Consider the following 24,849-nt stretch of genomic DNA (forward strand, 5'->3'; position numbering starts at 1 on the left):
TCCCCTTTGTTTCCTATTAGCCAACCAATTTTCAATCCAATCTAGTACTTTGCCCCCAATACCATGCGCTCTAATTTTACTCACTAACCTCCTGTGTGGGACTTTTTCAAAAGCTTTCTGAAAGTCCAGGTACACTGCATCTACTGGATTTCCCTCGTCCAACTTCATTGTTACATCCTCAAAAAATTCAAGAAGATTAGTCAAGCATGATTTCTCCTTCATAAATCCATGCTGACTCTGTCCTATCCTGTTACTACTATCCAGATGTGCAGTAATTTTATCCTTTATAATAGACTCCAGCATCTTTCCCACCACTGAGGTCAGACTAACTGGTCTATAATTTCCTGCTTTCTCTCGCCCACCTTTCTTAAAAAGTGGTATAACATTAGCCACCCTCCAATCCTCAGGAACCGAGCCACCTCCTTCAGTACCCTGGGATGCAGACCATCAGGCCCCGGAGACTTATCAACCTTCAGACCTAACAGCCTCTCCAACACCAAATCCTGGCAAATATAAATTTGATGGCGTAAATGTGAAGAAAATGTTACCATTCGGGGGTGAAAACAAAAATGGAGGCCATAATTGTAGTACACCCAATCGAGAATTCAGCAGAAGTTTCTTTACCCAGCAGTGATTAGAATGTGAAACTTGCTGTCATAAGTCATTGCAATAAATAGTATTGCTGTATTGAAAGGAATCTAAATAGACACATGAGGAAAAAACAGGTGGAAGGAAATGTTGAAGGAGTTAAATGAAGAGAGATGGGAAGAAACTCGTGTGGAATGTATATTTTGGCATGAAATTCGAGGGCCAAATGGCGTGATGTTATGCTGTAAACACTATGCATTGCTAAATATAAGAGTGACGTGTTCAGTACTGTGCATAGATGGAGGATAATGTATCCTGATATTCTTTAGTTTAAAGTTAAAAATCACACAACACCAGGTTATAAACCAACAGGTTTAATTGGTTGGCTTGAGAAAATTCTTCAAGTTCAAACCAATTCTAATTCCAAGTAACTTACCTCTGGCAGCTTGGAAAATTCTGCAACAAAAAAGTGTTGAAATTCATTTTCCTGATGCTTGCAATTGATCTAAGACTTGGTATGTAGCATTAGTCCGGTCTTGATATAGCATGACAAAGATCGAGAAGAAGACTTCAGAAAAAATACCACCAAGAGATCTATGTCATGCAAGTCATCTATGGAAGCTATCACATCCCATTCTGATGTAAAACTAGATATGATATAAAGTAAAATTTTATGAATTGTGTTTTAATGCCATTTTCATTATTAAGCTTTGAATACCTTTTAGTTGCAGAGTGATGAATGTAGTGAGGTTACGCTACATGCCATTATATTTTTGCTGTGATATTTAATGCATTTCATGGGCATATCTTGTCACCAGAAATTGAGTGTTCCCCTGGAATGAATAAAACAGTCTGATTTTGGCTCAATGCTCCCTACTGTGCAAATGTTTATTCCAAAAATTGGGCACTAAGTGAGGGTAAGTCCTGTCTGCTGCTCAAATAGGATCAGTCATGAGCTTATCACCTTATTGTGGGCAGTTTGTTGAGAAGCAGAGCAGCTTTCAAGCCACTCTGCCAATTCAACACGTCAAATCCAACGTTGTTGGCATCTCTCAACTAACTAGAATACTTCTGTCAAAAACATTTGCTGTTTGTCACGGTTTCCACATGTTCATACTCAGGTGCATTAGTCAGGGGTAAATAGAGGGTGGAGGAATGGGTCTGGGTGGGTTACTGTTCGGAGGGTCGGTGTGGACTTGTTGGGCCAAAGGGCCTGTTTGTTGAAACTTTATTGCTGGAACAGCACAGCAGGTCAGGCAGCATCCAGGGAACAGGAGATTCGACGTTTCGGGCACAGGCCCTTCTTCAGGAATTCCTGAAGAAGGGCCTGTGCCCGAAACGTCGAATCTCCTGTTCCCTGGATGCTGCCTGACCTGCTGTGCTTTTCCAGCAATAAAGTTTCAACTTTGATCTCCAGCATCTGCAGACCTCACTTTCTCCTCGAAGATTTCAACCTACTGCGAATCCTCGTACAAGGATGCCTTCCTTGAAGAAGCTCTCTGCCACATTCCTGAAGAAGGGCCTGTGCCCGAAACGTCGAATCTCCTGTTCCCTGGATGCTGCCTGACCTGCTGTGCTGTTCCAGCAATAAAGTTTCAACTTTGATCTCCAGCATCTGCAGACCTCACTTTCTCCTCAAAGGGCCTGTTTCCCTACTGTATAGAATCTAATCTAATCTAAAAAAAATTACCCTTCTTCCTGTTCTGAAATAAGAATGCCTCTTGAACATAAAAGACTAAGCTACCCATACATTTTCAAGCAGAGGGTTGTGAGTGTTTAGAATGAACTGACAGAGGAAGTGGTGGAGGCTGGTACAATTACGATATTTAAAAGGTATCTGGATGGGTAAACAAATAGGAAGGGTTTAGAAGGATATGGGCCAAGTCCTGGCAAACGGGGCAAGATTAGGTTTGGATATCTGGTCAGCATGGACGAGTTGGATGAAAGGGTCTGTTTCCGTGCTGCACATCTCTATGATTCTGTCATGACCTTCCTGCCATTATGTGGGAATGTTCGCTGAAGATTGTGTAATGTTTTGTACCATTCATGGCTCCTCAGAGGCGAAAGCAGTTCACATTAATATGCAATAAGACCTGGACAACTTTCAGGCTTGGGTAGATATGTGATAGGTGACGAGTATGCCACACAAGTGCCCTGCAATAATCATCCCGGATAAGAGAGAATCTAACCATCTCCCTTTGATAGTCAGTGGCATTGCCTTCTGAATTCCTCACTATCAACATTTTGGGAGTCTTCCCTTTAGTTTCTTCTAATATGTTCCTTTTCATTACATTTTAAGAATCTTTTTGCTGTTCATGTTCAACCTATATTCTAAACTTCTCACTTTGATTTCATGAGAGATATTTTATAGGGCTGGACTGATTCTGTGAATAGTGCTGTGTTGTCAGCATTTACGCAGCCTAAGAACATAAGTATTCAATAATTATCTAAAAGTGCATGATTCTGTGTAGGTGGTCAGCCAAATTTAATCACTTGTTAAGAAGGCTTATGGGATCCTTAGGCTGATAAAAGAGGCATAGATTATAAAAGCAAGGAATGATGCTGCACTTCTACAAAGCATTGGTCAAACGATATTTGGAATTTTGTGTTCAGAATTGGGCACATTAATTAAGGAAGGATGTTAAAACCCTGAAGACAGTGTAAAGGAGATTGACAAGAATGATACCAAGAATGGGGGATTTTAGGTACAAGGAAAGTTTTGAGAAATTGGGCTTATTCTCCTTGAAGCAAAGAAAATTAAGAGGTCACTTTATTGAGGTGTTTAAAATTATGAGCAATTTTGATAGGGTAAAGAAGGATCTTCTGTTCCCACTGTCTGATATGACAGTAACTAGGGATAACAATTCAAGATTGTCAGCAAAAGGGATAGGCGGGAGATTAGGAGAAACGTCTTCACTCAGAATTATTAGGATTTGTAATGTGCTGCTGAGGAGAGTGGTGAAGGCAGATATAATAGGAGATTTCAACAGAGAGCTGGATATATATTTGAATGTGATGAATTTATAGGGCTACGGAGAATGGGTCTAGCTGGGTATCTCTTTCAGGCGTTGGTACAGACATAATGGGTCAAATGACCTCCTTCTGCTAAGCAAGGACTTTTGTCTATGTTTTGTAGACTATGAAAAAATATTTATTAATAGACATGTTACATAAAAATGCTACCTTAATGTAAAGATGTGTGATTTGGGATCAAATAGGCTAGAAGGACAAATAGATAGGTTTCCAGCAAAGAGAGGAGTATGACAAGACTGTGTCCTTATGCCAAAATTATTCAATCTGTACACCAAACAAATATTCAGAGAATTAGATATATTTTTGAGGTAAACATTGGAGGCAATAACAAACTTGTGACAGCTGACACTTGTCTCAAGTATTTATGATATGCAGGTCTTATTATTTCTCTGAAATATCTGTAGATAAGATTTGCATGGTATTTTCAGTCATTGATTTTCTACAGTAAGTACTTTATCATTGAAAGATTGCATGTTCATTCTTAACATTGTTGTAAGGTGCACACACACATCATATTATATTTATCTAAATCACTGGGACATCGGAATTTGGAAATTCTTTGATTCCAGGAATGTGGTTTTCATTTGTGCATCTTCGACATCAAGTTATCATCTGCTCTTTGAGGGATTTCTCAATTTGTCGCACAATTGATTATAAATCCATTTGAGATTTCTGAAACTTATTTCACTTTGGATAGCTGACTTGCTATTCTAAAGTTCAGGTTATTGGATTTGAAAAGCCAGCAGTCCATCACTCTATGTTAAGTTCCTGTACTTGACATTTGAACTTGGTGAATAGAACTTGCTGTTCAGAAGTTTATGGAATATCATGTCCTTGTGGTTGTTGACTACAACATCAATTGCATAATTTTCTTTGTTTTCTAATTAGCTTGCATGAGCTGGCAAAAGGCCAGTAGTGTATGGTAGTCAGAAGGTAGTGTATGGTAGTCCCCTCAGAGTCAGAAGGTTATGAGTTGAAGTCCCAGTCTTGGGTATAGGTACAAATGCTAAGCTGGCACTCCAGTGCAGTGTTGAAGGAGTGCTATGCTGTCAGACGTGCTGTCTTTCAGCTGAAACTTTAAACTGAAGTCTCACCTGCCCTCACAGGTAAAATATCCCATGGCGCTGGTTTGAAGAGGAGCAGAGGAGTTATCCCTGTATCCTGGCCATTGTTTATTTCTGATTCAATATTACAAAACATTATGTGGTGGCTTTGTCACTGGTATTTCAAAGAACTTGCTGTGCTCAGATTAGCTGCCATGTTTCCTACACTACAACAGTGATTATGCTTCAGAACTACTTCCTTTGCACTGAAACAGTTGGCACATCCTGAGGTCATGAAAGACACCATATAAATGCAATCTTTCACTAAATTACAGAAGTGCGTGAATTTGCTTTTCTTACACGTGATTCTGAATGTTTATTATTCAGCGAGTACAAGGAAAATATCCGAACAGTCGATAAAGGTATAGAAGAAGTTGTGTCTATCATTGAAGATTTCTACAGAAATGATAAGAACACTGCCTTCATCTACACTTCTGATCATGGGATGACAGATTGGGGTAAGAACTTTGATATTTCTGGACAATAATATTGAGATTATTGTCCATGTGGTGTTTAATAATCTATTATGTAATTAACAAAATATTGATTGTTGTCAGGTTTTCCAAGGATACGACATTATAAGAAGCATGGGAATAATGAGGTTTTGTATTAAACTCTGCATGATTTAGCACCAAATGTTGTGTGATCATTAATCTACTGATATTCAGCTTTGTCTGAATTCTTGGTGCAGTAGATCACATCTGCCATCGGGTGGTGCTGCACCAATGTTTTTACTGGGGAGTGGCAAATACCTTTGTAAAAGAAATTCTCCAGTTCCTGCCAATGAACAGGAACAGTTGCTGATGCCCATTTGGCACCTCATTCCATCTGCTGGCACAATTCTGGTTTCTCCCACTGCAGATGTCATTGCTTTGCACTCGTCATCCGCCTCCATCAGCTGCCTGCGTACTGCCTCCTGGACACATAGTATCTGTCACTTGTTGTCCCTTTCTCTTCTGAACCTCTACCACTTCCTGCTCACTGCTCATTTCCAAGCCCTCGCTATTTGCCACAAGCTTAGCAGTGGGGAGGGAATGAATGGACTGATGAGGGCTTAGCAGAGGGGCAAAGAGTGAGATAGCAAATGGAGTGGCGATGGTTCGGAAGGTGAGAACAGTATTTGTTTCCAATTAAATTTGGTTTGCGTCATCTTGGAGGCGGGCACCTGCTGGGATTTTTCTGAAAGTGATGTCAGAGGCAGTGTGACCTCTGCATTTGTGGTGCCAATGCACGCATCCTCAAATATAAAGCAATTGGATTGACTGGCAAAGTATCCTTCCAAGCAGGAAACAAAATCCGAGAAACCCATCCTTGCAGAGGGATGTAGATAAGGTAATAAGTGAGCAAACACTTGACAGATGGAATCTATTGTGGGGAAATTGAGATTATGCACATTGGCAGGATGGACAGAGGAGCTGATTATAATTTAAATTTAGAAAGATAGCAGAAAGCTACAGAACAGAGGAATTTGTGAGGCCTCAACCATGAATCACAAAAAGCTAGCATCCAAGTTATAGGGAAGGCAAATAGAATAGTGGCCTTTATTTCAACGAGAATAGAGTATAGAAGTGAGGAGGATTTGCTAAAACTATGTAAGTTACTAGTCAAACCACAGGTGGAATACTGTGAACAGTTTTGAGCCACATAATGAAGGAAAGGTATACTGGCATTGGAGGCAGTACAGAGAAGGTTCACTAGGCTGCTAACAGAAACGAGGGATTGTTTTAGAAGGAGAGGTTGAGTAGATTTGGCCTGTACTCATTGGAATATAAAAGAATGAGAGGCGACCTTATTGAAATATATAAGATTCTTAGAGGATGTGACAGGGTAGAAAGGCTGTTTCCCCTTGTCAAAGAACCCAGATCAAGAGGGCATAATTTCAAAATAAGGGTTGCACATTTAAGACAGACTTAAGGAGGAATATCTTCTCTGAGGGTTTTGAACCTGCGGAATTCTTTATCATGGAGGGTTGTTGAGACTGCGTCATTAAGTATATTTTTTTAATCAGTAAAGAAATCAAAGTTTATGGGAACAGGTAGAAAAGTGGAGTTGAAGATTATCAAATCAGTCATGATCTCATTGAATGGTGGAGCAGACTTGATTGGCTAAATGGCCTACTTCTGCTTTTATGTCTTGTGTTCTTATTTTTCCAGCAAAATAAATTGTACTGAATAGCTGCTGACAGCCTCTGGGATTGGCTAATATTTGATGAGCATAAAGGGAGTGGGTGCCCTCACTCCTGTACAAACCCATAGAGTTTGAGTGGATTCAGGAAGTAGCAGATGAAGCAACTGACAAAAATAATGTTGGCCATTCCACGAAGTCCATTGACCTCTGCCTTTTAATTAGTTTCTTGCAAGTTTTGCAGGGGGAGCACTGACTGCCCAGATCGAACTCTGCTTTAAATATCACAGCAGGCGCAATCTGAGTGGCCGCTTTCCAATATTGGTCCCACCGCTGTTTCATTTATAAATAGAAGTTAGAAGCTATAAATAGAAGTTAGAAGTTAAAAGACAAAAAATGACCTTTCTCCAGGGATATTTCTCCATAAAATGATCCATTTTCTTAGCAGCTGAATAATATCTGCATGGGAAAAAACAGTTTGAAAATTTGTGTGTGTGAGAAAATGTTCAAGACCAAATTTTCCTTTGCGTCATTGTCGTTGTTTCAAAAGGGTCTTGACAAGATGTATCTTGCTACATCAAATTCATTTGTAAATTTTGAATTTGTTTACTGATACAGGTTCACATGGTGCAGGCCACCCCTCAGAAACCCTCACACCCTTGGTTGCATGGGGAGCGGGAGTAAATGGACCATTGGTTGACTCAAATCAACAATTTCAAGATGATTTTCTCCAAGGTACAGTTAATCACATTCCAGTTTGATTGTCCCTAGTCCGCCTACTTGGAAAAGCTAACTAAAAGAAAGACAGATATTTATTTACATCTTGCACAACCATAAGACGTTTTGATGCACTTTAGTCATTCAGTCGTTTTTCAACTGTGGTCACCATTGTGGAGTATTAAACTATTCTGCATGAACTTTCTTTTTTCAAAAAAGCTAATATTTTTCAAAACCTAACATTAGCCATTTTCTATTTAAAACAAGAAGGTAGATTACTAACTGAATGGCTGTAAGTTGGAAGAGGGGAATGTGCAGCGGGACCTGGGTGTACTTATGTACCAGTCACTGAAGGTAAGCATGCAGGGGCAGCAGGTGGTAAAGAAGGCAACAACATTTCAACAACACTCTCAGTTCCTTCGTCCAGATTGTTAATATATAACATGAATAATTTGCCAGTCAATCCAATTGCTTTATATTTGAGGATGTGTGCGTTGGCACCACAAATGCAAAGGTCACACTGCCTCTGATATCACTGCCTCGGAAATCTGAAGAACAAAGGAACTTAGGTATCCTGGTTCAGGAATCTCAAGGTTAACATGTGGTTTCAGTTGGCAGTTAGGAAGGTAAATGCAAAAGTTTTCCGGAGGGCTAGAATAGAAGAGCAAAGATGTACAGCTGAAGATGTATAAGGCTCTGGTCAGACAGACCATGTTTAGAATATTTTGAGCAGTTTTGAGTCCGGAAACTAAGGAGAAATGTGGTGGCATTGGAGGGGGCTCGGAGGAGCTTCACAAGAGTGATCCTGGGGGATGAAGGGCTTGTCAAATAAGGAGTGGTTGTGGACTCTGCATCTGCACGCCATGGAGTTTAGGAGGATAAGGTAGGATCTGATTGAAACTTACAGAATAATAAGAGGCCTGGAAACAGTGGATGTGGAGAAGATGTTTCCATGAGGAAAGACTAGGATTGAGGGCACAGCTCGGAGTGAAGGGAGAATCCTTTAGAACTGAGATGAGGAGGAATTTCTTCAGCCAGAGGGTGATGAATCTGTGGAACTCATTGCCACAGAGGGTTTTGGAGGGCAAGTCATTGAGTGAATTTAAGACAGAGATAACTAAGTTTTTGATGGGTTGGAGATCAAGGGTTACAGGGAGAAAGCAGGAAAAAGGGGTTGAAAAACATTTCAGCCATGATCAAATGGCAGAACAGATTTGATGGTTGGAATGGCTTAATTTTATTCTTGTGTCTTATGGTCTTATGTCCGGGAAAGTAGAAGTGTACAAATTAGTCCTTCTGAGGGAGCATCAATAGCATACACGATGCCCCATGCAGATTGAGCAGTAGCAAAAATCCTCTGCATTTGATCAGGATAAGTCTACCTTGTAGAGTCATTGAATGTCTATTTTGTTAGAGTGCAAGACAATGCTACAAGGTCCAGTTTGAAGGTCTCCTGCATGAGTCATTTAACATTTCCTGGAGAAACCTGCTTTGTGGTGCTTTACTCCTCAGAAATTTGGGGTGATGAATCCTATGCAGGGTGAATGTTTGGCTGGATCACCCCTTTCCTAACTCATTTGCTGCCTGTGCATCAGGACTCTCCTGGGCTCCTCTACTCCTCTTGCTTTTCCTTACTGGGGAAAGCAGGGTACAGAGGAAGGTCCAGAGGTGGTTGTGAAGGAAAACACTGCTTTTGTGAAAAGATCTGTAGCCCACTCTCTATTACTTACTGAAGCATTGAATGGTTTGCTCAAAACAGAAACATCAAGGTAATCTTACCTTGTACAAGTCTGATAGATGTATGCCTCTGCTTCACTTCTGCTATTCATCATTGACCTTGTAAGTGAAATTGAGGAGAGCAAAGTGATGCAATTGTAGTCTTAAATGACAATCCATCATTCTGTCTCATTCTACATAGTCACTGATTTGCTGTCAGTCATTGGGGATTTACATTCGGTACCAAAGTGGAAATGAGTTGGAGGAGTAGTGTCTTTTTCCAAGGCAATTTCCAATGCCATTCACATTGCATGTACTAATTAGATTTTTGTTTTTTTGTGGAGGGAAGGGAAGATTTGAGAAATTATTACCTTTCATTTTTAAAATTTGTTCTCGATGTTTGTTTCAGAATGGAAACTAAATGACTCGAGAAGATTAGATGTAAACCAGGTAAAATCCTTATCTTGCTCAAAGATGAACATTATATTCTAATTCTCATTGTGAAAAGAAAACTGACACCTAAGATATTCTCACTTTTTAAGCTCCAGGGTTCTAAGTACAAAGATACCATCTTGTTAACATAAAATGGAGCAGGATTAGATGATTTGCCCCTTGAACTTGCAGTACCATAATAGAATTGCAGCTGACCTTTTACCTCCACTTCACTTTCCCATCGATCCTTAAATGCTGGTTTGCTTATCACTGTCCATCTTGACAACCTGGAAGAACCATTTTATAAGGATGGGTTGGATGTGTGTCACATGGCTACTGTGAATCATATGTTCATTACTATTCATTTGAATTCCATATAATGTTAAATGAGCCTCATGCCTGCTTCCAACATGTCATAAGTGTGTTGACCAGTTTGTTGAACAGGAACCTGCTGAGTCAGCCTGATTTGTGATCCTCTTTGCTTTCCCCTACCCCATGCCAAACAACGTTCAAAACTTTCACCAGGCTCCCTTTGAAATTAAACTGGACAGAGCTCTAATCTTTCAGAAAGAGAGAAATAGCAACAGCATATCTTTTAATAGTACCTTTAACCTAATAAGATGCAGGGGATTCAGTGCTTTATTTTGTTTTTAAGTCAATATTAATGTTGTTAGATGACCAAAAACTTAGGTTTGTGTGTATTGTGGTCAAAAAGATCTGCTTTAAGGAGCATCTTAAAGGAAAATATAGAGGCAGAAAGGTGTAGAGAGGGAAATCTAGACCCATGGACCCATGCAACTGATGGCATCAGAATCAATGATGAAATGATTAGAACATACAAACTAGGAGCAGGAGTAGGCCATCTGGCCCTTCGAGCCTGCTCTGCCATTCAGTAAGATCATGGATGAACATTTCATGGCCTCAGCTCCACTTACCCACCCTCTCACCTCACGCTTAATTCCTTTTATTGTTCAAAAAAATATGTATGTTAGCTTTAAAAACATTTACTGAATGTAGATTCAAAACCCTCTGAGTGAAGAAGTTCCTTCTCAATTCAGTTCTAAATCTGCTCCCCCTAATTTTGAGGCTATGTCCTCTTGTTCTAGTTTCACCTGCCAGTGGAAACATCCTCTCTACAACTATCTTATCGATTCCCTTCACAATTTTATGTGTTTCTGTAAGAAGCCCCTCATTCTCCTAAATTCCAATGAATATAATCCCAGTCTACTCAGTCTCTCCTCACAAGCCAACCTCCCTCAACTCTGGAATCAACCTAGTGAACCTCTTCTGTACCTCCTCCAAAGCCAGTACATCCTTTCTCAAGTAAGGAGACCAAAACTGCACACACTACTCCAGGTGTGGCCTCACCAGCACCCGATACAGCTGCAACATAATCTCCCTGCTTTTAAATTCAATTCCTTTAGCAGTGAAGGACAAAATTCCATTTGCCTTCCTAATTACTTGTTGTACCTACAGGCAAACCTTCGGTGATTCAGACACAAGGACACCCAGGTCCCTCTGCATAGCAGCATGCTGCAACTTTTTACTATTCAAGTAAATAGTCCAATTTGTAAAGTATGCCCTTCACGAACCCATGCAACGTCTGCCCAACAGGACAATTTCTATCTAGATGCCTTGCTATTTCTTCCTTGATAATAGACTCAAGCATCTTCCCGACTATGGAAGTTAAGTGACCCAGTCTATAATTCCCCAGCTTTTGTCTACCACCCTTTTTAAACAGTGGCATCACATTTGCTGTTTTCCAATCTATTTTCAGGAGGAACTGCTCCAGCAAATTTTGGAAAATTTCCCACAACTGCATGGTTTGCTATTTCTTCTGCCATCTCGTTTAGTAGCCTGGGATGCATTCCATCAGGGCCAGGAGATTTGTCTATCCTTGGCTCTGTTGGCTTGCCTAACACTATCTCTTCTGTAATAATGATTGTTTCCAGGTCCTCACCTACTTTTGTCTCTTTGTCAATTACTGGCATGTTATTCGTGTCCTCCACTGTGAAGACCGACACACAATACCTATTCAATACCTCAGCCATTTCATCATATCCTATGACTAAATGCCTCTTCTCATCCTCTAAAGGACCAATGTTTACTTTAGCCACTCTTTGTATTCTGTGCTAGTTTTTTTCTCATTTTCTGTCTTACTTTTCTTTATAGCTTTTTTTGGCTATAGCTCGAGCGGCTTTCTATTGACCTTTAAAACTTACCCAATCTTCTAGTTTCCTGCTGATCTTCTCCACTTTGTGTACCTTCCCTTTCAATTTGATAGCTTCCCTTATTTCCTTAGGCACCCATGGCAGATTACCTCTTTTCTTACACTCCTTCCTTTTCACTGGAATATACTTTTGCTGAGCACTTTGAAAAATTGCTTTGAAAGTCCTCCACTGCTCATCAACTGGCCCACCATAAAATCTTTGTTTCCAGTCTGCTTTAGCCAAGTCCTCCTTCATCCTATTGTAGTCTCCCATGTTTAAGCCAAGGACCCTGGTATTGCATTTTGTCTACACACTCTCCATCTGTGCTCTAAATTCAACCACAATGCGATCACTCCTTCCAAGAGGATCCCTAACTATGAGATCATTAATTATTCCTGTCTCATTACACGGGACCAGATCTAGGATAGCTTGCTCCCTCATCGGTTCTGTTACATACTGTTCAAGAAAATAATCGCGGATACACTCAACAAACCCCTCCTCAAGGCTATCCTGACTGAGCTGATTTGACTGATCAACATGTAGATTAAAATCCCCCATGATAATTGCCCTACCAGTCAGGCATTAATTATTCCTTTGTTTATTTCCCGTCCATGTGATGTTATTATTTAGTGGCCTAAATACTACGCCTATCAGTGACTTTTCCTTCTTAGAATTTCTAATTTCCACCCAAATGGATTCAACCTTATTCTCCATAGAATTGAGATCATTTCTCAGCACTGCCCTGGTGTCGTTCTTGAATTTCAGAGCTACATCACCTCCCTTACCTTCCTGTCTGTCCTTCCAAATAGTCTGATACCCCTGGATATTTAACTCCCAGTCGCGACCATCCTGTACCAATATCTCCGTAATGGTCACTAAATCATATTCATTTCCGATGATTTGTGGGAGGCTATCAAATTGAAAGGGAAGGCATACAAAGTAGAGAAGATCAGCAGGAAACTAGAAGATTGGGCAAGTTTTAAAGGTCAATAGAAAGCCACTCGAGCTATAGCCAAAAGAGCTATAAAGAAAAGTAAGACAGAAAATGAGAAAAAAACTAGCACAGAATACAAAGAGTGGCTAAAGTAAACATTGTTACAAGTGTTAAAAGCATTCAGATAAAATGCCCTTATGTCCTCGTGATTTCCAACACTTCTAATATCTCCTTCGTTATCCTTTCTTTTTACTTCTTTCATAGTCTGCCTTGTTGTTAAACCCTCCTGCACACATGCTAACCTGCTGCTTACCTTTTTATTTACCATCATACTTCCTGTCATTTCCCCCCCTCCCCCGCCCCCGACTCACTAGTTTACAGTCCTTGTGACCACCCTACTTAATTCTTTTCGCTAGAACACTGGTTCCGGATTGGTTTGGGTGGAGACCGTCCCATCGATACAGATCCCTCCTGTTCCAAAACTGATGCCAATGCCCCATGAAATGGAATCCCTCTTTCCCACACCACTTCCCTAGCCACATGTTTACTTTCCAAATTTTCTTATCCCTAAGCCAATTTGCATGTGGCTTGGGTAGTAATCCTGAGATTATAACCCTTGAGGACCTGTTCCTTAATTTCGTTTATAGTGCTTGACAATTCCCAGTCAGGTTCTCCTTCCTAGCCTTGCTTATGTTGTTTGTTCCAAAGTGGACCACAACAGCTGGATCCTCCCCCTCCTGTTCCAATATCCTTTCAAGTCGGTCAGAGATGTCCTGTATCCTGGCACCGGACAGGCAATGCACTATGCAGGATTCCTGAATAGGTTTACAAAGAATACTATCTATTCCCTTAATTATACAATCCTCTATAACTACCACATGACTTTTCGTTCCCCCCTCTTGAATGGCCTCCGGCATGATGGTGTCGTGGTCAGCTGGCTTATCCTCCCTGCAGTCCTTTCCTTCTTTCACAGAGGGAGCAAGTACCTCATATCTGTTGGACAAGGTCAAGAGCTGAGGCTCCTCTGTTCCTGAACTCAGGATCCCCCTACCTGCCTCACTTATAATCACTCCCTGCTGTCTCTGATCACTGACTGAATTTGGTTTACAGGTGTGATCGCCTCCTGAGACAAAGCGTCCAGGTAACTCTCTCCCTCCTGGATGTGCTCAGATTCCAGCTCATTAATTCTGAGCCTCCAGTAACCAACACTTGCTGCAGATGTGATCACTGCAGTTCACAATGCGATCAGCCAGCTCCCACATACACCTACAGCACATCACCTGCCCAGCCATCTCTACTTAGTTAGTTACTTTATTTATTTATATATACTTATGAGTTAATTAATTTTTAATACTTCTTTGCTATGCTCTTTTTCAAACTCACTGCAGTCAATCAGCCAATCAGGTCACAGCTTCCCTATGCCATCACTCCAGTATTTTTTTTGCAGCAGAAGTTTGATACTCATTCCATGTTACTTCCCCATGTTATTACGGCTGCTCTGCCTTCCGACTGCTCCCCACAGATGAGGCCAAGCTCCCCCAGTTCAGTGAGTTTTATACTCACTCCGTGCTGCTACTGCTCTGCCTTTGGACTGCTCCCCGCAAACTAAAACTCACAATATACTTCGAATGCACATAACACAAGCTAAACCTATGATATATTTTCTCGTTTTCGAACAATTGGCTCAAGAAAAGGTATCCTAATTTTTTTTAGATTAGATTCCCTACAGTGTGGAAACAGGTCCTTCGGCCCAACAAGTCCACACCAACCCTCCAAAGAGTAACCCTTCCAGACCCATTTCTCTCTGACTAATGCACCTAACACTATGGATTATTTATCATGGCCAATTCACCTGATCTGCACATCTTTGGACTGTGGGAGAAAACTGGAGCACCTGGAGGAAACGCACACAGAAAATGTGCAAACTCCATGCAGACAGTTGCCCAAGGCTGGAATCAAACCTGGTTCCCTGGCACTGTGAAGCAGCAGTGCTAACCACTGAGCCACCATGCTGCCCATTGTAAGATCAGAAATCCTAAAATATTTGAACGATCTCATTCACTCCCTATGCCATTCATGCTTAGCAGCAGCAGTGTGTACTGTTTACAAGATGCACTGCAGCAATTCAACAAGGCTCCATAAGAAATACCTTCCAAACTCACAACCACTACCATGTGAGAAGGTCAAAGGCAGCAGATTCATGGGAACACAACCATATGCAAGTTCCCTTCCAAGCCCTCACCATCCTGAGTTGGAAATATATCACGGTTCCGTTGGAAATATCTCACTCTTTTATCAGTATTGCTGGGTCATAATCATATAACTCCCTCCCCACTGCATCTACCTATACCAATTGGAGTGCAATTCACCACCATATTCTCATGGGCAACAAGAGATAAACAATAAATGCAGCCCAGACAGTGATGTTCACATCCCATGAGTTCATTATTTTTTGAAAAAATTATGCAAAAGTTTAGGAATCTTGTAGGTTCCTATTGAAACCCCTCGGCCAATTGGATTGGACTTTCAAAATCCAGCATTCTTTTCTCCTTTCTTTGTAATTGTGATTTATTTTGGCATTCTTGCATTTACCCTGATGAGTACAAAACCTTCAACGTTACTATTTTCTGCAGTTCAGTTTTCAGCTTCTTTTAGATGCTCTTTTGTATGTGATTTTCAATCCCTATCCAAGATGCTGATATCACTGGTTTTATGTGCCATTATTTAGGGACAAGTACTATTCAAGTAAATGCTCTGAACTCAGCATAGCTGCTGCTTTTGTTGCCAGGTACATAAACAGCTTGATGCTTCTGGAGTTTACACAAAAATCAGTGTAGTTTCTGAAGACACTGGTCAATGCAAACAGTTTCCAGTATGATCTGTGGAATATTAACTTAATTCTGAAAACAAATTCTATTCGTTAAACTTTCCAGAAGTTGATTTTGGGAGGATAGCCAGGGTGCGATAAACCTCCATCCTGTATTATTGACAACCACAATCCTTCTGACAAAAACCAGACAGTTCAAAACCTGTGCAAACTTTGGTTTGTCTTTCTATTTTTTTCAACATTCTCTGGATACCAACCTCCCTCTGAAATCTCTGTTAACATTCAATCATTTTCCATCGTTTGAGCATAATGCCTGCCCAGACCTGAAGCATCTACAGGTTTTTTGAATAGTGAATTAATTTTCAAGCCTGGCCTCATAAACAAATATGTTTGTTCTTGTTCTTTTTTTAAGAGCTCAAAAGTTACCTTCAGCTCTTAGTTAACAGCTCTAAACCAAAATGACACAAATAAAAAATGTGAAGGTCTTGACAATGGGTTCTTCTAATTATTGGATTTAACAGAGTGCGAAAGTTTATATTACTTTATTACTGCTGTTCACCTTGAAATGTTGCAACTAATTGTTTCTATTTTGCATTGCACAGGCTGATGTAGCACCACTGATAGCTGCTTTAATCGGAATTCCTTTCCCTCTTAATTCTGTGGTGAGCTAATATTTTGAAATTTTATCTAATTATGTTGCAGACAGTGCATAATTGTGAAAGTTCTGTAATTTTGATTCTGTATTTTTGTGATGATTAAGAGTATATTCTGTGAGGTTCTGTCAGCAGTCCAGAATCTTGCTGATGGCTGCTGCAGAATGCAAAGCTGTTGTGCAACCTCAGGTGTCCAATGTTTGGGCATGTGATTTCAGGAGAGGGAACAGTGTCATGTTACAAGCAATACACTGAGTAACACTTTACATTTCATTAACTAAAAGAGAAAATGTTGGAAGACTCAGCAGATTATGGCGTCATAGAGATGTACAGCATGGAAAGAGACCCTTCGGTCCAACTCGTCCGTGCTGACTAGATATTCTAAATTAATCTAGTCCCATTTGCCAGCATTTGGCCCATATCCCTCTAAACCCTTTCTATTCATATACCTATCCAGATGCCTTTTAAATGTTGTAATTGTACCAGCCTCCTCCATCACCTCTGGCAGCTCATTCCATACACACACCACCCTCCACGTGAAAAAGTTGCCCTTTAGGCCCCTTTTAATTGTTTCCCCTCTCACCTTAAACCTATGACCTCTTGTTTTGGACTCCCCTACCCTGGGGAAAAGACCTTGACCATTCACCCTCTTCATGCCCTTAATGGTTTTAAATTTAAAAATCACAAAACACTGGGTTGTAGTCCAACAGGTTTATTTAGAAGCACTTGATTTTGGAGCGCTACACCTTGGTTGTGGTTGTGGCCTGATGAAGGAGCAGTGCTCCGAAAGCCAGTGCTTCCAATTAAACCTGTTGGACTATAACGTGGTGTTTGTGTGATTTTTAACTTTGTACACCCCAGTCCAACACTGGCACCTCCAAATAATGATTTTAAAAACTTCAATAAGGTCACCCCCCCATCCTCCGACACTCCAGGGAAAATAGCCCAGCCTATTCACCCTCCCCTTTTAGCTTAATCCCACTAACCCTTGTAAATAAGCTGTGAGGTTTGGCAGCATCTGTATAGGGAGTAATAGGGTTAATGTTTCAAGTCCAAATGTAATGAGCCTATGACAGTAAAGAAGGCATTTGGAATGCTTTCCTTTATTGGTCAGAATATTGAGTAGAGGAGTTGGGAGGTCATGTTGCGACTGTACGGGACATTGGTTAAGCCACTGTTGGAATATTGCGTGCAATTCTGGTCTCCTTCCTATCGGAAAGATGTTGTGAAACTTGAAAGGGTTCAGAAAGGATTTACAAGGATGTTGACAGGGTTGGAGGATTTGAGCTATAGGGAGAGTCTGAATAGGCTAGGGCTATTTTCCCTGGAGCATCGGAGGCTGCAGGGTGACCTTACAGAGGTTAATAAAATGATGAGGGGCATGGATAGGGTAAATAGACAAAATCTTTTCCCTGGTGTCGGGGAGTCCAGAACTAGAGGGCGTAGGTTTAGGGTGAGAGGGGAAAGATATAAAAGAGACCTAAGGGGTAACTTTTTCACACAGAATGTGGTACGTGTATGGAATGAGCTGCCAGAGGAAGTGGTAGAGGCTGCAACAATTGCAACATTTAAGAGGCATTTGAACGGGTATATGAATAGAAAGGGTTCGGAGGGATATGGGCCGGGTGCTGGCAGATAGGACTAGATTGGGTTGGGATATCTGGTCGGCATGGACAGGTTGGACTGAAGGGTCTGTTTCCGTGCTGTACATCTCTATGACTATGACTCTATGATTGCAGCTTTAGATCCTTACTCCCCAGCCGGCACACTTTGTCTATGAAAGTTGGTGGTCTGTGTGGTTTCGGAGTCAGTGTCTGCTGTCCTCTCAGCTGATCATCCTTGATCATGTTGGATTTCTTCTTTACTGTCTGAGAGGAGGGTGATGGCTCTATCTCTCTCTGCAGGCTGAGTGCTTCAAGTCCACTTTAAGGTTTAGCAAGCCATGAGATAGGCCATGGTTTGAGATGGTGACCAAACAGGTGGATGAGGTAAAGTGGTTGATGTGTATATAGATTTCAATAAGGCAGTTGGTAAGGTTCCCCATGGTAGGCTATTGCACAAAATACAGAGGTATGGGATTGAGGGTGATTTAGCGGTTTGGATCAGAAATTGGCTAGCTGAGAGAAGACACAGTATTGTGGTTGATGGGAAGTGTTCATCTTGAAGTTCAGTTACTAGTGGTATAGGATGGCTTAGTAAATTTGCAAATGACACAAAGGCCGGTGGAGTTTGGATAGTGATGAAGGATGTTGCAGATTACAGAGGCACATAGATAAGCTGCAGAAGTGAGGTGGCAAATGGAGTTAATACAGGAAAGTGTGAGGTTATTCACTTTGGAAGGAGCAACAGGAATAGAGAGTACTAGGCTAATGTAAGATTCTTGGTGGTGTAAATGAGCATAGAGACCTCTGTGTCCATGTACATAGATCCCTGAAAATTGCCACTCGGGTTGATAGGGTTGTTAAGATTGTATACGGTGTGTTAGCGTTTATTAGTAGAGGGATTGAGTTTTGGAGCCATGAAGTCACATTGCAGCTGTACAAAACTCTGGTGTGGCTGCACTTGGAGTATTGTGTACAGTTCTGGTCATCGCATTATAGAAAGGATGTGGAAGCATTGGAAAAGATGCAGAGGTGATTTACTAGGATGTTGCCTGGTATGGAGGGAAGGTCTTATGAGGAAAGGCTGAGGGACTTGCGGCTGCTTTCGTTAGAAGAAGGTTGAGAGGTGACTTAATTGAGACACACAAGATGATCAGAGGGTTAGATAGGGTGGAGAGCCTTTTTCCTCAGATGGCGATGGCTAGCACGAGGGGACATAGCTTTAAATTGAGGGGTAATAGATATAGGACACATGTCAGAGGTAGTTTCTTTACTCAGAGTAGTAGGGACATGGAATGCACTGCCTGCAACATTAGTAGACTCGCCAACTTTAAGGAGATTTAAATGATCATTGGATAGACATATGGATGATAATAGAATAGTGTAGGATAGATGGGATTCAGATTGGTTCCACAGGTCGGTGCAACATCGAGGGCTGAAGGACCTGTACTGCGCTGTAAAGTTCTACGTTCTCTGTACTTCTCATTTGGTCTAATGAAGTGTCATATTGGACTTGAACCTGTTACTCTCTCCACAGATTTTGTCCCACCTGCTGAATTTCTCCAACACATTCTGTCTTTATTTCAGATGTTGAACATCTGCAGTATTTTACTTTTGGTTTTATTAAACTTGAATACTTAGATTGGTTCCAGTCTCCTATTTCCTCCAGTCTTCTATCGCATCTTAGATACAGCCCTTCCAAGAAGATAGTCACTACTCATTCACAAGACGCCACAAAAAATGCAGCTTAATTCAAAAATGAGGAAATCCCGGCCCCATTCCTGATGAAGGGCTTTTGCCCGAAACGTCGATTTTCCTGTTCCTTGGATGCTGCCTGACCTGCTGTGCTTTTCCAGCACCACACTCTTGACTCAGAATATAGGGGTGCTGATATAAGACTGAGATGAGTTTGAAGGTCTTGTGAGGGTTGTGAGTCAATGGAATATTTTGCAACAGGGAGCTGTGGGGGAAAAGTGCTTGTGTATATTTAAAGCTTCAACAGATAGATTCTTGATCAATTAGGGAATTAAAGGTTACAGCAAAAAGGCAGGAAAGTGAATATGAGAAGTGTCAGATCAGCAATGATCCTATTGAATGGCAGAGCAGTCTTGAGGAGCTGAATGGCCTACTCCTGTTCTTATTTCTGATGGTCTTACGGTAGGTGTTGTCTAAACAACTTTGGTGAATTTCTGCAGTATATCTTATGAATGGTGCACACTGCTGCTCTTGAGTGGCGGAGCTGAATGTTTGTGGGTAAGGTGCCAATTAAGTGGGATGCTTTGTTCTGAATAATGTCAGGCATCTTGAGTGTAGTTGGAGTTGCACATGCAACAAGTGTTTACCTTGTAGGTGGTGGACAGGCTTTGGGGAGTTGGGAGGTGATAATTTGCCACTGGATTCTTTGCTACTCTACAGCTTCTCACTAATATGAAGATTTCCTGATTTGTTTTTCAAAGGTGCTGAATATGTGACTTGCTACCATCCAATGTAGAGCTCCACTTAGATACTCACTTTGTTTTCTTTTAACATTGTTTTGTAAGTTCCTGTTTACAGCGATACATCCAACTGTGTCTTTGAACTTGAATATAAACATGATTATATAATTTCCTATTGTATGCATATGCATTCTTTTATGGGGTGTGAATGTTGTTGGCTTGGTTGGCATTTACTGTCAATCCCATATTGCTTTTGAGAATGTGATGGGAAGTTCCCTTCTTAAACTGCAGCAGATTATTTCTACATCCAAGTTATTCATCCATAAAGTGAAAAACAAAAATCCAAGTACAAGTCTTAGGCAACACCATTAGGCACATCTACCATGCAGAGTACTGCCTTTCCTTAATCTTCTCCTTCCTTACCTGTTTTGCAAGATTACCTTGAATTCCATGCACTGACATTATTGTTGATATACTTGAAGGGAGTTATATCCCTGTATTAAAACCTTCTGATCAACGTGCATAGGTACTCCTGGTGCGAAAGAGAAGTCATACAATGGGCTGTAATGACTGCTCCTTGGTGGGTCTGACATCCATCATTATGAAGTGCTTTGAGAGGTTAGTAATGGCACACATCAATTTCAGTCTCCAAGATTACCTTGATCCACTGCAATTCACCTACATTCACAATAGGTCCATAGCAGACACCATCTCTCTGGTCCTACACCCATGCCTGAGCCTCTGGATATCCAGGACACTGACAACCTGATTCAGTAACACTTCTGTGCTGTGTTTGCCATGTAAAATATCTTGATTGCCATGATTAGAATTCTCAATTGGGACTAGCAGCAGTGTGCTTATATCCTCATTAAGGGGTGAATCCAAAGTAAGTTTGGGTGGCTTTGGACCAGACCCTTTATCATGATGCCAAACCAGATCATTCTTTGAATTGAGCTTTAGTTTATAGGTAAGTTTTATCAGTATACAATAGTTTGCTTTGGTCATCCCTTCTTGGTATGAAAGGGTTTGGTTTTAAAGAATCCTACTTTGAATTAAAATAATGCACTTGGAGTATTTCTACAGATATGGTATGAATGCTTGACAGCAAAATGGGGCAAAAGCATTATCATCCTTTGGATGGTGGTGCTACTTTAAAAGGAAATGTTTATAAGTAGGCCGTTAGTGATTGTTTTGATTGTATTAACCTCGATTTGCTCCTTCATCATGTAGAGAGTTCTGCCATTAAAAAATCAAAACAACCTTCAAGGAGATGTATAACATTTGGTTATGTAAGACCATGCCAAATTGCATTTATATGAAATTGACAATTATACAAAATTGACAGGCAGGAAGAGACCAGCTGGTCCATTAAGCCTGTTCAAAATGAAAAGGAAAACTACACATTTTATCTCATGAAGCACGATGTTATGATGTTTATTTTGAAAATTATATAATTTAAGGTGGATTATCAACATGCACCACATTTTTATTGTTTCTTTTTGTTTCTCAAAAATCACTTCTGTTACTTTTCATCAGTTTATAACATTGAATGGGAGAGTGCATCCAGTTATTCAAGAGTACACGACGTTGTGAAATCTGACAGCTGTCTTGCTTAGGCAGTCTAACTAATTTCTTTATTTTGTTGATAAACTGCTTCACATTGTTAACTTTATTTTTTAAGTAAAACTGAGAGGTACTCTGTACTCAGAGTAAATATAGCCTGAGAAAACTGATGCCGTAGAATGTATTAAAATAACTGAAAGCAGTTGGTTCAGATATTTTAGGTTATTCTTTTGTGGTTTGTGTTTCAATTTGTCAAATGTATTCTGTTTCTCTTAGGGTATTTTACCTTTGGAATACTTAAACAACAGCGACCAGTTTAAAGCTGAATGCATACTAACAAATACTGTGCAAATATTGGAACAATTTACGGTATGCAGTTTGTTATTATTAAATATTATTTTTGTTTTGAAGTTTAAATACACACCCAAAAAACCAGTGTGTTGAGAGGGTGATTCAGATCCTCAAACAATGTTTCTGGGTATTGTTATTCATGATTATGAGCTGAATCGTAGCATTAAATAATTCAAAATCTCATGATTAAATTTTCTGAGCTTACTTAAATAGACATTACTTGATTCTGAGCCAAGTTATGTTGACGTATAAGTCAAAAATGATAGCCAGTACGTTGTTTTTTGTTTTGGATCAGCGCAATAACTTTAATAGCACTCCAGCTTTGCGATTACATTAGTATATTTTTATGAATTATATAATTCATGATTACTTGGACTGGAATTTCACCTCCTATGCCATTCCACAGTAGGTAGATGCTGAAATAAACAATGGGGCAAAAAGCCATGGCAACCATGAACTTCACTCTCCCTGTTCTGCTGGGCTATTGTAAATGAATGCTGTTTGTAAATGTGGTTTGGTCTTCTCACCTAGTTACCACCAGTTTTTACCATTTCTGCTGTTGCCCAATTAGAAGCTGATAGGCTAAGCTAGTGTCCACAATGTCCAAAGTGGAAGGAGGAGTTTTTATAAAAGCTTTTCGTTCTCATGATGTGGCTTGTTAGTTGGTTCTGTCCCTTTTAAAGGTAACTTTCAATTTGCTGAGTTTCCAAGTAGGCCCTGTTGCACCTGTTCCCAGTCTTTTTCTTAAGAATCCTTATAGCATGGAAACAGTCTACTCAGCCCAACAAGTCCACACCGACATTCACCCAGTCTCACCTCCCTACCTTATTCTTATAAACCTGCATTTCCCATGGCCAATCCACGTAACGTACACATCCTTGGACATTAATGGCAATTTATTATGGCCAATCCACTCAACCTGCACAACTTTGGACTGTGGAAAGAAACCAGAGCACCTGGAACTAACACATACAGACACACAGACAACGTACAAACCCCACACAGACAGTGCCTGAGACTAGAATTGAATCTGGGTGCCTGATGCTGTGAGGGAGCAATGTTAGTCATTGAGCCACCATGCTGCCCCTTTTTAGGCTTTAAGGCCATGGGAACAGAAGCTGGTGTGCCCCGTTTCCCACCCTGGCCCCAGTCCCAGGCCCCCGTTTCCCCCAACCTGGGCCTGGGCCCCAGCGCTGCTTCACCCCACCCGAGTCTTCCTTGGTGGACTCCCTTTTGGTGGCAAGAACCCTTTTGACTGCCCACCTTGCTGAACCAATGAAGCTAACCCAGGATTATAGTTCAGTTGAAAGTGTGGCTAGAATTTCCCAGCAAGGGAAATCCAGTGGTTGCCAAAGGCACTGCCAAAATGTAATGAGCACTCTGGCTCTGAATCTCTGCAGGGAATGACTGATCTCCAGCTGCAAAGGTCCAAATGATTGAAATTATTACAAATTGTTCAGACAACTGAGGAAATTCAGGGTCTCCTGGTTAAACTAATGCTTTTTTAAAAAATAAATTATTGTTAAATAAATTGTTAAAAAATAAATTATTTCAGCGAAAGGCCTCTGGTCAAAGGAGTAAAATTGATTAAATCAGCAAATCACAATTGGATGACATTTCTTTGGACTTAATAACTTTCAAGATTTAAGAAGATGAAATATTCTAGAATGTTAGGATCATGAGAAAGGTTGAGATAGAACAGAAGACTTAGTAATTTTATGTCTATCACATATCAAAGCATGATTTTGTGTAATATTTTGATCTTCCAGTCCATAGGATTTATATGTGCATGATGTGGAATATTATGAGCAAAAGTTTATAACCCATACCTCTCTGCCTTCAGGTCAGCGGGCTTGCAAGAGGAAGGGAAAATTTCACAGGCAGACATCATGCCACCCTCCCCCGCCCCACTAAGTGTTCATGTTGCGGGGAGGGAATCTCTGATCATCCGAAAAATTCTGCCCACTCAGTGTGATTATTGTAAAGAAATCCGAACTGAGAAAGTCATCAAATATGGAGTGCCATTAGCTAAGGAATTGAAGAGGAATTAGCAAGGAAGGATGTGCAGAGTATTAATTACATTTTTGAAACCTTACTTTTAAGCCACATCTTATTAATGTTGATTTAATTTCATGGTAATAGTTACTTCCTATATCTCCATGCGCATATCAGTGCTGTACCAATTTTAATGTCAGGACACCTCTCAAGTTCTCTTATAAAATTGAAGATAGGGAATATTACTGCTGTATAAATGCCAGAAAACTCTTAGACATGGAACATACTTTGAAACTTTTAATTATTTTACAGGTGAAAATGAATCATAAAAAAGAGACCACACTGTCCTTTTTGTTTAGTCCCTTTAAGTAAGTAAATTCTGTTTTTTTATTGCCCTGAGTGATTTGAAATTTATTTTTCCATTTTGTATAATTGAGAATGAAGCATTTATCTGAAGTATTTCAAGTTTAAGAGATATAGTGCATGTATGCTAAGCATCAGTCTTAATTGTTGGTGTCAGTGTGCCAGTGTTTGTCAAAACAACCCTATTGCTCCTCTCATCTTCAG

General features: G+C 40.4%; 1 protein-coding gene across 3 annotated transcripts in view; it reads left to right on the forward strand.

Annotated features, from left to right (window-relative positions):
- The window catches only part of pign (phosphatidylinositol glycan anchor biosynthesis, class N), a 111,794-nt gene that overhangs the window by 15,926 nt on the left and 71,019 nt on the right, over nucleotides 1-24,849 (forward strand). For all 3 annotated transcript variants that reach the window (XM_043719611.1, XM_043719612.1, XM_043719613.1), the window contains 6 exons: nucleotides 5,052-5,182; nucleotides 7,467-7,583; nucleotides 9,691-9,731; nucleotides 16,287-16,346; nucleotides 22,213-22,305; nucleotides 24,595-24,650. In XM_043719611.1, the coding sequence (XP_043575546.1) occupies nucleotides 5,052-5,182; nucleotides 7,467-7,583; nucleotides 9,691-9,731; nucleotides 16,287-16,346; nucleotides 22,213-22,305; nucleotides 24,595-24,650 (498 nt within the window). The remainder of the gene's footprint in view (nucleotides 1-5,051; nucleotides 5,183-7,466; nucleotides 7,584-9,690; nucleotides 9,732-16,286; nucleotides 16,347-22,212; nucleotides 22,306-24,594; nucleotides 24,651-24,849) is intronic.

This window comes from Chiloscyllium plagiosum, chromosome 29 (genome assembly GCF_004010195.1).
Source record: "Chiloscyllium plagiosum isolate BGI_BamShark_2017 chromosome 29, ASM401019v2, whole genome shotgun sequence".
NCBI lineage: Eukaryota > Metazoa > Chordata > Chondrichthyes > Orectolobiformes > Hemiscylliidae > Chiloscyllium > Chiloscyllium plagiosum.